Source organism: Chenopodium quinoa, unplaced genomic scaffold, assembly GCF_001683475.1.
Source record: "Chenopodium quinoa cultivar QQ74 unplaced genomic scaffold, ASM168347v1, whole genome shotgun sequence".
In the NCBI taxonomy this organism is placed as follows: Eukaryota; Viridiplantae; Streptophyta; class Magnoliopsida; order Caryophyllales; family Amaranthaceae; genus Chenopodium; species Chenopodium quinoa.
In genome coordinates, this window is record NW_018745286.1 from 5489279 (window position 1) to 5506560 (window position 17282).

Below are 17282 nucleotides of genomic sequence, written 5' to 3' on the forward strand. Positions count from 1 at the left end.
CCCTTTTATTTTTGACGTTTGGAATTATGCGTGGTTATTAAGAAATTATATAAAGTTGAGGTATATTAGCATAAAATCAATGATAATTTTAGTTTAAAAACAAAAGAATATTGTACATGTAGGGTAAAAAAAGTAGGAAGAAAGTAGAAGAGAGAGGAAAGACGAAGTATTAATGAGTATCGGAAAACCATTAAAATAAGACAAAAAGTACAATTGCACATGAAAAAGTAGGGACATTTGACCATTTATATTGTGAAACAATGGCAAATTTGTTCAAAACTTATAACTAAAATAGGAAAGAAACTAAATGTAAAGAATAAAAAGGAACATCCTAAATGAAAACGTCAAAAACAAATGGAAGCGAAGGGTGTATAAAAATATAACAATATAAGCACATGTATATTAGTAATATATACAAGTCCAAAACTATCAACATCTTTTATCCAAAAATAAACCGACCCAAATTCCAACTTGTATAAAGACAATAATTTAATCGACTCAAAATTGAAATAAATCCAACTTAATCTAAATCAATGATAATAACCCGTTGTCTCAAAAAAAAAAAAAAATTGATAGTAACCCGAATTGACACCTCGTGTCCAAAATTTTCAACTACGACCAGCCCCAGTGCCCCACCCGTTAGAGGTTTGATTAGAAAAACAAGAAGAGAAGGCGTTTTGTTCAAATTTCAAAATCCCCCAAAAAAGCAAAGAAACCCGACGTCATTTTGCACTACTATACATACTACTGCATCTTCTCACACTCCATCCACTGTTTAGAGAGAGAAACAGAAAACACAAACATGGAAAACTCAGCAAAAGGGAAGGAAGTTCGAGGAATTCCTACTTATGGCGGAACTTACATTTTGTACAATATCTTCGGTAGCCTTTTCGAGGTCGCTTCTAAGTATGCTCCTCCTATTCAACCCGTCGGTCGCGGTGCTTATGGCATTGTTTGGTACTTTCTCTCTCCTCTTTCATTTTCATTTTTGGTGTTTATTTCAGGAATTTGATTTGTTTTTCTGGGATTTGTGTTTTTTATGAGGGTTTGATTGTTAGAATTTGATTGCAAATTTGAAATGATTTGAGTTTCTTGTTGTTTCTTATGATGCTGGATTAATTTGAGTAATTAGGGTTTTATGTTATTGTTGTTTGTTTTGTTTTCGTGTTTTTGATGAGGTTTTGCTAGCTGATTGTATCGATTTGTTGTTGTACTTGCACCCACCAAAAAGTTTTGTTAGGTTGGTAAAGGTCTAATGATTGATGCATTTTGTTTTGCGTGATTATATTGAATAGAAAGTTCTGGGATTTTATTTTCTCGTACGATAATAGAATAATCCGAGTTCATCGATTTTACTGATGATGAATTGATTTGATTCGGTGTTTTCGAAATTTTAAGAGCTGCAGAATTTGATTTTCTGAGATACTGTCCTTTTCTGTGATATGAGTGCTACACTATTCTGCATGATTAGTAATACTAAACAATGATGACGGCAAGAATTGTTACATACGTCGTAGTATTGTTTTTGGGTAGGTTTAAATGTGTTCGGCCTTATCCTATTTAATGAGGTTAGAAGAGAGGTTCATGTATTTTTCTGAGAAGAACCTTTTTTATTGTTATTGATTTAATTTTGTAATGTATAATAGATGATCCTTATATTCGCTGTTAATTTTTGTGAGCAGATCCATTTCAGGAAAATGTTTTACTAAGAATGAATTTCTAAGAGGATTCATATGAAACCATCTTTTGTTTCTCAGACATAGAAATAAGGGTACATTTAGATTTGGCATTAAGTTTAATCTTTAAGAATTCTTGGGAATAATTTGGTGTTTGTAAAGTCACGTGAAGGGATGAATAGACAGGATGTGATCATGAGTTTTTTTATTCACTAACGGTAGAGTTAGATTAATAAATAAAACTTTGAATCCTACACCACCGGCTGGACATGTGCACACATATCTGTTTTATTTGTTTAAGGTATAAATTGATCTATATACAGTTAGCTGGTGTCCACCTGAAGGTTCTGTATTTTGTGGCTTTGGAAAGACAGGTGACTGACAGGGAAATCAAGAACAAGAATATGACATTATAATAGCAGGCTTAGTAGCTTCCTTCTCTATATAGTTTAGTCAAGAGAATATTCTTATGTAATTGGAAGGGGGAAAAATATTATATTTGAAGCAAGTCTTGTTGTTTATGTGACTGGTTTCGAATACCGTTCGCTTTGAAGTTCTTTGAGGCTTGAGCTGTTGAGCATGCGTAGAAGTATAGGAATGGTTTACTGATTGTGGTGCTAAATTAGAAGTACTCTGTCATCAACTGATGATATGGTTTCTCTTCTCATATTTCATAAAGAAGCTTATTTTCTGATCTCCTTGCTGTCAATTGGTTGCTAAGTTTTGAGAGATTTAGAAGTAAAAACTGATATAAAAAACCATGTACCTTTCAGAAAATTATCACATATATCTCTACTCCTTAGGTCAATTCTCAAAAGCATCCACAGATTCTTCCCAAGGAAGACCTTGTTAAATTGGACAAAAATATCAAATGACGTTAATGACAATAACTATTATGATATTCCACCTTCCTTTCTGTATGCTATTTTTATCAATTTCTATTCATCTATTACCACCTAATCCTAACATTACTAACTTCATTCTATCCTGTCACCGCCACCTCCACCTCCACAACCATCTTGCTGCCTCTTAACCGTTCTTGTCACCGCCACCTCCACAACCATCTTGCTGCTTCTTAACCGTTTTAATCACCTTCAAATCACCTATCAACACCATCACTATCTGATCACTTCATTAATAAGATGACCCTAGTGTTCTATTTATTTATATACCATCTCCCTTTTCTAGCTGCCACCCTTGACCTTTCCTCCCTCACTGTCCAAACCCAATTTTTATTTTCTCTTTCTTTTCCTCCCTTGTCCATACCAATGAAAGAGATCTCCAACCCAACTCTTCTCTCCCTTGCACCCGTCTCTATCCCATGTCTTTTTGGCTCATCTACACCCTAAACACCATTGCCCCCTCTCTAAAACCCACTAGTTTTAGACCTTTGCCTCCCTTGTTCGTTCCACATTTTCCTCTAAGTTAGCCACAACACCTATCTGTTCTCATCCTAAGTTTCCCCTGTTCTTTTTACCCAAATTCCTTACCCCTATGCCCATCATTAGTAGTTCATTATGTTGTCGTAGGGTTGTTTTTTTTTTTTTTTTTTTTTTTGGGGGGGGGGTGTGGGGGGATCATAGAATTAAGTCTGTATATTTTGGTTGAGAAATTGAATTTGGTCAAATTGTAGGGTTGTGGGTGGTGGACCTGGTGGGCATTATACCATAAAGGTGCCAAAGAGAGAGGGGGTTCATTGTGCCGGTAAGTTTGGTGATGGTGAAGGTGTTGAGGGCGGGGGGTGGGTGGGTGGGGAGGATAGGGATTGAGTGAAGAGGATTATGGTGGTAATAGTGATGAAGAGAAGAAAGAGATGCAAAATGATGTTTTTTGAAATCGAAGATATGGATTTTATGCAATTTTGTTTTTATAGGGGATTTGGTTAGGTAATGGAGATGAAGTTGTTATGTCTTAATATTCATGAAAATGTGGTGTGTAGTTGGGAAAAAACTCCCCCCGATCTTTTCATGAGTTTCTTTGTCTTCTAGTTTGTAGTGATACCTGATACAAGGTTACTTATACAGCATTGTTATGGGCCAATGTGGCTAGAACATTTAAGAATTACTCAGTTGGGGAGATTTAAATAAAATTGGGTTAATCTGTAATTCTTTTTTATTTTTTTATTTTCTATTAATCAGTTTAGAGGACCCCTTGTCTTTGTTAATTGTACTCCTCTTTTCAGCTGCAAATATAATTCTTATTTTTTTTATATGTAAAAAGGTTTAACTCCCTTAATTACGGGGTAAACGTCAAAGTTTTTTTCTATACCTGATCAGAAGAAAGCTAGGAGGGAATAGACAAACTGTAGGGATGTCTCCTTTTAATGGAATTGATCAAATGGCAAATTACCTGGGTACCCCTTTGTGTATTACAGTCTTTTCATAATAAATAGAGTTGACACTTTCTTGTATAATTTTATTGGTATGTGCCTCATGGTTTCTTTCTTTTCCTTGTATTTTGTAGTTGATTTTTCGTACTTTGTTTCATTTGAGGATTAGTGTTAATGATGATATTCTATTTCCTTGTCCTAGTATGAAAAATTTGGAAAAAGTAAGCATTTATTGTATGTTGTGGTTCTGCATGATGCTTGTAGATTTCTTTGGCAACAATATTTACTGTTTGGCTTCATTTCCTTTCTTGATGGCAGCTGTGCACGAAATTCAGAGACAAATGAAGATGTCGCTATTAAGAAAATTGCAGATGCATTTAACAATAGAATAGACGCTAAAAGGACTCTGCGGGAAATCAAACTGCTATGTCACATGGACCATGATAATGTAATTCCAGTAATTGCTTATAAGTTTTTGGGGTAGCATGTTTTACCTTTCTTTTGCTATTTCAGATTGATTCTTTTTCAGCAAACTGTCTCGTTTTGTAGTCCCTTTCCCTTCTTTTCCAGTCTTGTAGTTATGGTCAATATGGTGTCCATATTATGAACTCCTCAATGTTCTTTGAGAAAGTTTTATTACTAAATCTATACTGTCTGAACGTATATTGATATGCTTATATGCTGCTAATGCAGGTTATCAAGATAAAGGATATTATACGACCACCTGTAAGAGAAAAGTTTGATGATGTCTATATTGTTTATGAATTACTGGATACTGATCTTCATCAAATTATCCGCTCCAACCAGGAACTCACAGAAGATCATTGCCAGGTGATCCTTGACTCATAAAATGTATTAATAATTCATTGCTATTTGCAGCAAAGCTGGCCTGGAGAAACTCACAATTGTGTTTCAGATATTATTCATTTTGAAATGGATGATGAGTTAATTCACTCCCTGTATGATCTTTATGGTTCAAGAGGGAGATAAATGAAGTTCTCAGTTGATATTCTTGACCATATTTGGTTATGCCTATGTTTATGAGTTAGATGAAAAACATGGTACCTGCCTACCCGGTATTGGCTGCATGACTTAGAAGATGGTGCTGCATATTGTTTTCATCTGATGCAATTACATGTATTCAATTCTAACAGTTATGTAGCTTAGTCCAATTTCTATTTATTGGATTTGGTAAGTTTGCAGAAATTACACATTTTATATTCATGTTAGTTTTGTTGAAATTACACATTTTTTAAACTTCTAAGAGCCCAACCCAAATGGCCCAAGGGGTTGATATCTCCCCTATGTCCGGTTGTTGATATTATACAAACTATCTAACTTAATTCCTACTGCTTTTGCACACATTGGAGATACTTTTGCTAGAATGCCAAAGACAAATATATGGTGTTAACTTTAATGAAAATTAGGTCGAAGCTACTGTGGAAAGAATCCCATTGTTGTGAGTTTTAGGAATCGGTGATGTTCTTCAGAGATTTTGTTGGGATTTATGAGAGGGAGAAAAAAGTTCTTGATTTGTGTGTCTGTGGGCGCAGTTCTGGTGATAAAGGGGACTAGTGTTTTTATGTTAAAAGCTCAAAGTGGATAATCTTGGGGCTATATGGATTGTTGAGAAGATGGTTAAGTCCATTAGTGAATACAGTAATTATAACCAGGAGTTTGTAACAGCCCATTTGTTGGCAAAGCGAGTCTTTGATAAGGGGTTACATTGCTCTTAAATTGTCAGATCATATGCAGTTTATGAGAAATGGTAGTTTAGGTGCCATGTGATAATGCGATTAGTGAGTTGTGGAAATTTATAAGGGGCCTTTGTAAGGGATTCTTATTGGTGGATGGACATTTTGTTATATTTTAAGATAAACCTTGTCTTCCAAATAAATGATAATAGTAAGAGAAAGAAAGAGATTATATTTTTTGTTTGTTAGATAGAGGCTGCAAATCTAATTACTTGAAACAATAATAGTCAAATAGTATTAGGAGGCATAAAAATGTGGACATGTGTTGATAATTTGCTCATTCTATTTCAATATAACATTGGTTGGGATATTCTAAGTGTAATGTGAAATTCTGTGAACTTAACTTCTTCATATTAAGTCCATGTACTTGAGTAAAGTGAAAATATTCTCCCTCTATTCTTTAACTTTTTGGACATTGATTTTGGTGGTCAATCTTCACTAGCTTTGACCTTATTTTTTTGCTAATTTGTAATAAAATATATCATCATAGGTGATCTTTGATATGTTTCATTGTGTTTTCTTTATTTTTTTTAATTAGTACATGATTAAAGATAGTGCTGGTAAAAGGTGTACACATTGGTGACCATAAAAAAGCTCATGTTGCAATAAATACAAAAATTAAGAAAACAGCCTTTTATGGTACAATCAAAATTTAATGATACATGATTAAAGATATTGGTGATCGTAGTAATATTTATGTTACAATCGAAATTTATATTTCTGACTTGAGAAACGACCACATTTTGGGCTTAGTTATCTGTTTCTAACCATTCTCTCTGACGGATACTTGTATACTTGCCACCTTTTGTTTTTCTTTCACAAATTTGCTGCCAGTATTTGATCAGGTGTAATGTTTGTTACACTCTCATGTCAGGTAGTTAAAGTATTGATGTATCAGATGTTCCAATGTGTCTAAAAATATTAGTATGTTTGCCTTGGCAGTACTTCTTATATCAAATATTACGTGGGCTAAAATATATACACTCAGCAAATGTTCTGCACCGTGATCTGAAACCAAGCAATTTGCTTCTAAATGCTAATTGTGATCTCAAAATATGTGACTTTGGGCTCGCAAGAACTACTGCAGAGACAGATTTTATGACAGAATATGTTGTGACTAGATGGTATCGAGCTCCCGAGTTGTTGCTTAATTGTTCAGAGTATACTGCAGCGATTGATATGTGGTCAGTTGGTTGCATCATGATGGAGATCATTAAGAAGGAACCTCTTTTTCCTGGAAAAGACTACTTGCAGCAGTTACAGCTCATAAATGAGGTTATTCTTTCTAGTCCCTGTTTGTTATGTTTAAATGTGGCATATTTTAAATAAAGGAAGCATGTTCGTAGAAATACTCAAGGTTGGTGTATGCCTTTAGTTTAAGTAGAAGACGTGTTAAAGGCATGAAGCGTAATAGTATCAATTTTATGGGGTGTGTGTGTAGTCATTGTTGGTTAGTATGCTTTCTCAGAAATAGTTGTGGGAGGATAAACTTATTTCTGGAATGAACATCAACTGCTTATGTATGGAAATTTGGAGAAGTTTTGAAGACTAATGTCTCATTGAGTGTATTAATATTTCAGTTTGATTTCTGATTATTTCTTCGCCACATTTCCATGGGGTATGTACTTGTGTGTGTGTCTCTCTCTCTGTGTGTGTACGCATCTTTGGAGATTATGCTTTTTCAAATGTAGATTTGTCAAGGTCAGTATATATCTGGAATAATCTTTAACTACTTGCAGCTTGCATGGATATTTGAATAGTCTTGCAGATTGAATGTCTCATGAAGTGAGTCAATATTCCAATATATTATATCTGATTTATCTCTTTGCAACTTACTATGTCAGCTGCTAGGCTCTCCTGAAGATTCTGACCTTGGATTTTTGAGAAGTGAAAATGCTAAAAAGTACATTAAACAGCTGCCACATGTTCCAAAACAGCCGTTTTCACATAAATTTCCAAGTGTGTCTCCTTTGGTGCTTGATCTTGCTGAAAAGATGCTTGTATTTGATCCCAGCAAACGAATTACAGGTATGCTGTTATCATCTCAATGCTTGCTAATTTTTCCAACAAGTCCATTGATGGTTTGTCCTCTGTATGCTAATGGATTTTCAAATATGTGAACTTACAGTTGACGAAGCATTGAATCATCCATATTTATCGAGCCTTCATGAAATCAATGAGGAGCCTACCTGCCCAAAACCTTTTCAATTTGATTTTGAGCAATCAACATTGGATGAAGAAGATATAAAGGAGCTTGTATGGCGGGAGACCCTAAAGTTCAATCCTGATAAGATGATTGAGTAAGACTCCTGGTTTTTATACTTGTCTGTGACAAATTTAATCATCTAACTCAGATGTCTTGTGGAAGATGTTTGGCTGGTTCAGCTGTGAGTGGATATATGTACTGTATTGGATCTACGCTTTGAGGTGACTTGTTAAGGGTTTGAGGAAATGAGCTTGCGCTTTTATTTATTTTCTTTCTCTCCTTCTCTTTGGAAGGTTGTCATAGAGGCAAGTAATATAGTAATAAACATTAGGAATGTATCCTATCTCAAGGATTTGACAGTAAGGGAGTTGGAGTGGTTCTAATTCCTTTAGCGGTTTTTGTAGCCTTAGATCACAATCTCGAAAAGTGAACCATAACCGAGGTGAACTTATCGAACCAATAATAGGGATTAGAGAAGCGAATGGCAATTCGTCAAAAAGTGTTCCCAGCTCTTATACGATGTTATATGGTGTGCTTGAAGTTGGTACTAACGTGTATTATTCACCTGGAGTGTATAGAAGAAAGAAAGTGATATTGTTTGTATTCTTTTGTTGCAATTCAACATTATAGATGAAGCACAAATGGAAATTGATAGTCTGATACTTTGTTCAAAAAATCTGTATGTGAGTAGTTAGGTCCTTTTTTTTTTTTTTTTTTTTTTTTTTTTTAATTAAAAAAAAAAACCAAGTAGTTAGGTCTTGTTCAGTTGAACTTATCTTTACTTGTTTCAGAGAAAATAAGTTCAGATTATTGCATATCAGAAATAATAAGATCAAATCATCGATTTATGTGTGGTTTTGTCGCTAATTATCTATAATTTGTTTTGAAAAAAAAATCATAAAAATTACATATTAAAATATACATTATAATGAATCTAACAAGATCTTACTTGATACATTTTTTCTTTATATATTATTGTACACATAAGGACAAAATTTAGTTAATTTAGACAATTAGATCATGAACATCAGATCAGATCAAACCAGATAAACAGAAATAAGGTGAACCAAACAAGCCCTTAGATATGCAGATTTATTTATTTATTTAATTATTTTTAAAGGTAAGATATAGGGAAAGAATTTAGTTAAAAAATAAGACTGTGCTCTAATCTATCTTATAGTTAAAAAATAAGAAAACTTGCTATCCATGAATGGATAGATATCTTGGTGGGTCGGAGTAGAGTAACCTAGAGAGGCAACGTAATTTGCTGCTCTTTTTCTTTCACGAAAGATGTGCTAGGAATTGAAGGCCGAAAAGGAATTCAAGATAGTCTTGAACTCTTGATGTCTTCCATTAGGAGCTGAAACTTTCATGGGCAGTTGAACTGACCTTGCAAAATGTTAATAACAGTCAAATTATCTCCTTGTATAAAAATATGGGGAATATTGTGATCTTTTGCCATGAGAAGACCATTATGGAGGACGGTTGCCTTAGCAAGGAAAGCCGAGCATGAACCCAAGCTATAAGTACGGCTAGCAATATGATTATTGAGGGAGTCCTTAGTAACAACACTAAATTTAAATACACTTCCTCTATAACTACATTGAAAAAGATGGATATAACCTTAAGGGCTACATGTAAAAAGCTAAAAGGTAAATGAAAGAATAATAAAACATTAATTATACTGATCCAAGTGTGTTTTTGTCTTGAGTTTTGTAAATTTATATGAAGTACGAGTTCAGTTTAGGAAATCATTTAATGCATATATGTTGTTAAACTTTTTTTTTTGTCAATTTACGTTTGTCGATACATAAACATAGTATAGAAAACAACTTTATCTAATTACAGAATACTCCCTCTGTTCTTTTTGGTGCTTCATTGAGACTTGATATATATGCTTATGTAAAATTTTGACCAATAATATCTTAAAATATTAATTATTACAAACTATAATAATTGTTTATTAATAATCTATTCATTAAAATGATTTTAACGGATACTCACAAGACTATTTTTTTCTTTCTCTTATGTATACTTCACAAACATTAGTCAAAATAGGTTTAGTGAATACTTTAAGAAATCCAATGGGGCACCTGTTATAAAGAAGGGAGTAAAATCTAAGACTGTCAACAGAGGATGTTTGGTAAGTGGGAATGTGAGTTTGGGAATGAGATTGAGAATTCATGGTTGGGAATTCAATAAAGTATTGACAATTCCTAACTTGAGTTGTGAATGGAGTTAATTGGGAATAAATATCAAATTTACAATAACACCCTTACTAATGTTATATCCTTATGTTGTCACTACTGGTAAAGTGATAATTTCCTCTTTATTCTCAATTTCCTCTTTACTAATGTTATATCCTTATGGAAATTGACCTATTTTATTCTCATTCTCATTCTCACCTATAATTCCTCTTCTTACAAAATATATAAGGCAATATGTAAAAATATACTACAGCAAAAGAGATGGTTGCTCTTACAGCAAAAGTGTCATTCAAAACCAAGGTAAGAATTGAAAGAATAAGTCAAAGAAGAAGGTTGAACACGAAGACGAGATAACTCACCAACTTCTAAAGCTTCGGAAGTCAAACCTTCTTACAATAGTTGTAAAAAGATTAACTGTGACAGTGCCAATTGTTGCTTCAAAGGAAAACCATAAAGTTCGGAGTGCAAGAAGTTCGATCATGTCGGAAAATACTGTAGGTTCAAGAAAAGTAATGTTGCTAATTTTGGAGAACAAGATCAAGAAGAAAATTTATTTTGAAGAAGATTGTTATTCAGATTTTGCTAGTGACAAAGAACATCAACACAGATGGTTAGTGGCATGGGCATCGATAACAAACAAAAATTTGAAGACACAAATACATTTGGTGACATGAGCACCGATAACAAGCACAAGTTTGGAGAAATAAATATTTGAGAAGATGACTGATGACATGTGTATTAGTGAGATAGTTGGTAACATGGCTACCAGAAGGACAAGAAGATAAAAAATGATGAAATGAGTTAAGGTTTATGTTACAACTACAAGCAAGGTCGTTAGTGACTAGGGCATTAACAAATATATCAAAAAGGATAAAAATTGAAGCAAGCATTTTGGGACAAGATTTTTCTCTAGATTAAGTGAGAGTGTTTAAATATAGTTATCTAGAAAAATCTGGAATTATATTGTAGACACTAGGCAAAAAATGTAAATGAGCACCGGTTCAAAACCCCCCTTTAGCACCGGTTTTGAACCGGTCCAGATTTGAGGGATGCTAAAAACCAGATACATTCGCACCGGTGCCAATTCTAACTTTTCGCACCGGTTAACTGTTGCCAATTCTAAGCTTTTGCACCAGTTAACCGGTGCTAAAAGTGAATTGCCGCGCTTTTTTTTTTTTTTTTTTTGGTTTTAAAAGCAATTGGCACCGATTAACCGGTGCCATAAACTGTATTTTTTTTGTTTTTTGGCAATAATAATAAAAAAAACCTGTACATCCTGCATTAATTCTACCAATATTATAATATATTATCATAACTGTTTCGGGGTTTTCTGATGTCCTGCGGGAGAGTTACAATTCCGAGACTGGAACCGGACGCCTGTACCTGCAAAACAAACGGATGCTCCGGATGATTGGAGATCCGCCTCCGACGGTCAAGTTAGTACTTGATTAAGGAGTAATTAATGCGGAAATTAAAGTGATTGGGTCTCTCTAGGTGAGAGTGTTTAATGTGTGTAATCTGCTTTTTTAGCGTGTAATCTCCCTTAATGAGGATTAAGGGAGGTATTTATAACCTCGGGAAACGTGTCAATCTAGGTTTAGGTTAACCTTGGACTGATTAGGCTTCCCTCGGAAGTTGGGCCTAGGTGACCGGTTATCCCAGGTGTCATGGGAAGGACACGTGTCGTGTCGTAATTGGTCCATAGTGGACGGATCATTGCTTGACACATGGCAGGCTCCTATTGGCCCATGTGACGGACACATGGCGGAACCTGATTGGTCCACTTGTCAGATGGTGATTGGTGGGGAAAAATCCCCTAATCATTTTCCCCTCACAGGTGGCACGTGACTGGTCACGTGTTACCTGTGACAGGTCTCGCCCTGTAACAGGCGACGGCCTGCTACAGGTGTTACTCGGCGAGAGGCCGAGAGATTCTCCCGCCAAAATTTTGAATTCTGGAAGTGACCCTTTGCCTTCTCACTTTGCATATATAAAGGAGTGTTGACTTCGGTCATTTTCACACTTGAAAACTTTGTGAGAGAACATTCGGACCCCTGAACTTGCTCTGACATTTTGGACCCTTTCTGCCTACCGCCTGCTCTGACAAGCCGACTGCAAAGGATTTTCAGAACTTCATCAATCGTCACTCGTTCAGGTAACCGTCGGTTCTCTTACTCTTAATTTTCTCTTTACTTTATTCTTTTTTGAAATGGCACCACAGAAGCACACGCCACGACCTAGGTTAGTGATCAGCCGGTCACCGGGGACGGCTGAATCTAGGACTAGGAGTGCCGCCTGCCCTTTTCTGGACCCATCTTTGCCCTTCATACAAAGTCCGATTGTATCTGTGTCTATGCAGAGCATGATGGCCAGAACAAAAAAGACTGCCAGGATCTCAAACTCAGACGGCTCCTCCCACAGGGTGCCGATTAGTGAAACATCTGACCAGGCGCCAGATGTGGAAGTGAAACAAAGCGGCTTGAAAGCCGGCAGTTCTGAGGGAGGAGTCAAAGTGACCCCTTCCCATTTTACAGTTGACAATTCTACATTCTCTCCTGCTCCTTTTAAAGGAGAGGAGGCGGGCCCCTCCGGGAGAGGGGAAGAGTCGTCCTCTTCGGACTCGTCAGAGGACGATTCCGAGTCTAGCTTTTCTGGCCATGCTTCCCTAGACACAGAAGAGAAAAACAGTCGCCTACAAGAGGCGAGGCTTTCTCACGCAGTTGAGAAGGGGGACAATTGGGCGGAGCCATCCGCCTCTCACCGAGAGCAAAATACCCCCTACTACTGCACGGTACCTCGGGGCCGGATCACGGCCATGCAAGAGAAAGTGGAGAGCTTTATCGCAAACCACACAATGGCCCCCGGCTTTTTAGTGTTCGTGCCGGATCCAGAAGACACAGTCGTATGGCCGGCTGGTACCAGTTATGATGGCGCCTGCTTTGGCTGCTACGAGGCGGCCATCAAGGCTGGGCTGCGCTTCCCACTACATCCAGCTGTTCAGCGGATCTTGGATGGGTATGAGTTGGGGTTATGGCAGTTAGCCCCGAACTCCTGGGTCAACGTACTCGGCTATGTGGCCGGGTGCGAAACTGCACGGGGTGGAGCCGAGCTTCGAGGCTTTCGCCCACATGAACTACCTCAGCCGGACCCCTAAGGCAGGCGGTACCGGCTGGTATCAATTGACGAGCCACAGGGGCTACCTCATGACGAGAGGTAAAGCAAACAAATGGAAGGACTGGCGGAGCACCTTCCTCATCATTGAGAGTTCAGACACAGAGCTGAACAAGCGCTTCAACAGGTGGAACAGCAATCCGCCCCTTCTTGCAGGCGGCCGCAGCATGCCGCCTGTTCCCCCCAAGGCTAAGAAAGAGATCCTAGATAAAGGACTCTTCAAAGTAGAGTCGAAGGTGAATATACTTCAGGGGTACGAGAGCAAGTACCCCTGCACTGCGTCCCGAGCTTCAAATGGCTCTACGACGAGTACTTTTTGCCCGCCTGTGGCCTCAGCAGTCGGTGCTCAAGAGGTAGCCGGCCTGTCGAATACTCTGTTGTTCCATGCATTTCTTGTTATGACTTTTATTAACTTTGCTATTTGTTTTTGCAGCGGACGCCATGAGCAAAATTACCGCCTCCAAGACTGCGGCGGCCATGTTGCGGGCCTCCATCATGCAACAGTCTTCAACCGACTCCCCCAACAAGGGGGCACCCTTGGTGGGCTTCGAACCTTTCACCCTCTTTTTGGAGTTGTGTTTATGCATATACTGACTTTTCTTCTTTTTTAGACGAGCGCTCCAAGAGCTTCTTCTTCCCAACAGCCGGACCCCAAGGCCCGGAGGACGACTGTTGCGAGCTCTCCTGGTTCTGCCAGGAAACATGTGGCGGCTGAGAAACAGCCGGCCACTTCTTCTAAAACTCCAGCTGGGCCACCTAGAAGTATGAAATTGTTCTTGTAAATTTTAGACTTGCTCCCTTCTTTACTAGGTCTAATCCGTTTGTTTATGCTTGATGCAGCCGGCCCTCAGGAGCCTGACTTGGTCGAGGTGGTCAAGTCTATGATCAAGTCCGTTCCTCCAGCTGAAAGGGAGGCGGTCAGGGGTGTTGGCACCCTTGACCTAGACGGGATTACAGGGGTCCTTGCTGAGGTATACTTAGCATATTTTTGAGTATTTGAATTCCAGGACGCCTGTTTTCTTTTTGTTTGGAAACTGACGCCTGTTCCCCCTTTTACTTAGGCCCTGCTCCGAGTGAACGGCCTTCGCAAGCCGCTTGACCGGAAGAACAAAGAGGTAAAGGCTGCAAAAGCTATGGCCGCCTCTGACTGTGATAAGGCAATGTTTCAAATTGCCCAAAATGAAGTTCTGACCATTGATATTCTTTATTATCAGGCGCAGGCTACCGCCGCTATCCGGGCTCAGTTAGAGGCGGCCCAGAAGAGGAATATCGAGCTGGAGGCGACCATCAACAACCTCAAGGCCGAGCTGAGACCTCTTCGCCAAAAGATGTCCTCATACGAAACCTTGGAGAAATCCTTGGCGAGCGTAAAGGTACGCCTGGTGACCCAGGAGAAGAGTCTTACTCAGGAGCTCTCGGAAAAGGCCGAGCAAGAAAAGAAAGAGCTGGTCCGGGAGATGATGGAAGACTCTACTCAAATCCAGCGCATGACTTGGGGCCGCCTCTTCCCCAATGTCGACTTTTCCTCATGGGAAAAAACGTACCGCCAGTGTTCTGATAGATATAATCAAGAGATCCCGGCGGCTGCTGAGGAAGAGGCGTTGGAGGAGGAGGAGGAGCCGGTAGTGGCGCTTGTGCCGCTTGGGGGTAATGCATCAAAGAAGGATGCAGCTGAAGCCGAGTCCAGCAAGAAGAGTGCTGACCAGGCGGCAGCTGCTAATATTGAAGATTTGCCCCCTTCTTAAGCTTTATGTCTTCTTTCCATGGCCTGCGTGCCGTTTGTTTGTATTTACCCGGCCAGGGGGCCGGGGCTCTGAATATTTTGCCGGTCTTTAATGACCGGCTTCCTTTTAATGAATATTTTTGTTTTGCTTCAAACTTGTTCAAGTATTGAATATTCTGATATCCAATTGTACACTATACCGACTGTTTTACATGGCCGATAGTTGCAGACAGGTACAGATAGTTAGTCACGCCGCCTATGCCCCTGGACGACTAGTCGTCTGTTTCCAGGCTAGACGATCAGTCGGCCATTTATCCAATCGGTATTCGAACCATTTTAAAGACTGGATCCCCTTTAGGCAGGCGGTTCCGTCATATAAAATTAACCAACTAGGAAAGTGGTTTCCTACTTGTCATGTTTTTAGGCGGTGGGTACTGGTTGTTCCCCTTTATTTGCCAATGTTTGTTGGCTTTTAACTCATAGGTTGTTAACCTAGCAGGAGTAGTGGTTGAGAGCCCCTGTTTGCTAAAAACAGGCGGACGACTCATACCTTTTAGGCTCCATACTAAGTTTGAAAGAGTGACTATGAGTTAACTTTGGAGTTACTCAGTCGCCGTCACTCCTGCTTGAGTAGTAAAGGTACCAGGCGGCGGAGGCCGGCTGAACCTTTTGATTCGCCAATGTTTGTTGGCTATTAACTCAAGAGGTACCCCCTGCATTTATCCCAAGTAATACAGGCGGTCATCTGACTCAGATGTCAACTGCTACCACTGGTTTGGTTAGTGATAGAGTTATCCTTGTCTCAAAAACGGCTACGTGGTTGCCCTTGGGGACAGTCGTATAGGTGTCGTGTAATTAGTTTATAGAGCAATGTTCCACCCAAAAGGGAGCTGCTCTCTGCGACGAATTTCATCCGGAGGGATGCCGCCGGACGCCTGCTATGATGTTGGGACAGGTCGTATTAGTTTTGAAGATTTGATCAGCTGGCTTGGCGCCTGGTTGATCATTCGGCCTGTGGCCTTGGTTAGTTCTTGGTGAACGTAGGTGCTAAGTAAAAGGAGGGTAGCCGCCTGTTTAGGCACAGGGTCGGCCAGGCCCTGATCATTTTTAGTTAAGTATAAGGGGGGTGGCTGTGTGTTTGGAACCAGTCGTCCCTCTTTTATGGAGAGTAGTCGACTATATGTCTAGACGGCAAGCCCCTATGGTGATAGAGTAAAATATTCAATGGAGAGTAGCCGACTGTAAAGGTACAGGCGGCATGCCCCTCTGAAGATAGAGTAAAATACTCAATGGAGAGTAGCCGACTGTAAAGGTACAGACGGCATGCCCCTCTGAAGATAGAGTAAAATACTCAATGGAGAGTAGCCGACTGTAAAGGTATAGGCGGCATGCCCCTCTGAAGATAGAGTAAAATACTCAATGGAGAGTAGCCGACTGTAAAGGTACAGACGACATGCCCCTCTGAAGATAGAGTAAAATACTCAATGGAGAGTAGCCGACTGTAAAGGTACAGGCGACATGCCCCTTTGAAGATAGAGTAAAATACTCAATGGAGAGTAGCCGACTGTAAAGGTACAGACGGCATGCCCCTCTGAAGATAGAGTAAAATACTCAATGGAGAGTAGCCGACTGTAAATGTATAGGCGGCCTGCCCCTCTTAAGTAAGAATAAAAATTAAACATGGAGAGTAGCCGACTGTTTGTCAGTAGTCATGCCCCTCTTAAGTAAAAATGAAAACTGAGTATGGAGAGTAGCCGACTGTTTGTTAGTAGGCGTGCCCCTCTTAGTACAAAATTGAATATTAAGTATGCAAACTTTTATTAAGTAGCCCTTGACTATTTACATCATTCAAAAGAAATATTTCTTAAGAATATCTACATTCCAAGTTCGAGGCAACGGTTGTCCGTCTGGTGTTCCCAGACGGTAGGTACCGTCCCTGACCTCTTCACATATTCGGTAGGGTCCTTCCCAGTTGGGAGATAGTTTGCCAGACTCATTAGCCCTACCAACTGCTTCCATTTTTCTAAGTACAAAGTCCCCCACTTTGAGTGGACGCTTGTGTACTTTTTTGTTGTATGATCTAGTCATTCTCAGGCGGTAAATTTCATGGCGCAAGACAGCATTGCCCCTCCTTTCAGGAAGTGAGTCTAATGCCAGGCGCATGGCTTGCCAGTTTTCCTCTTCGTCATATAGCATTACTCGAAGAGTCCGCTCGT

At 39.0% G+C, this 17282-nt stretch overlaps 1 protein-coding gene across 1 annotated transcript; it reads left to right on the plus strand.

Annotated features, from left to right (window-relative positions):
* Window positions 1–238: 238 nt before the first annotated feature.
* LOC110711875 (mitogen-activated protein kinase 13-like) lies at window positions 239–8625 on the plus strand. Its single transcript, XM_021890319.1, has 6 exons — window positions 239–957; window positions 4324–4453; window positions 4699–4836; window positions 6702–7034; window positions 7604–7787; window positions 7888–8625. Exons 1-6 carry the CDS (start codon window positions 803–805, stop codon window positions 8061–8063), a joined length of 1116 nt encoding a protein of 371 aa, XP_021746011.1. The 5' UTR covers window positions 239–802; the 3' UTR covers window positions 8064–8625.
* Window positions 8626–17282: the final 8657 nt, after the last annotated feature.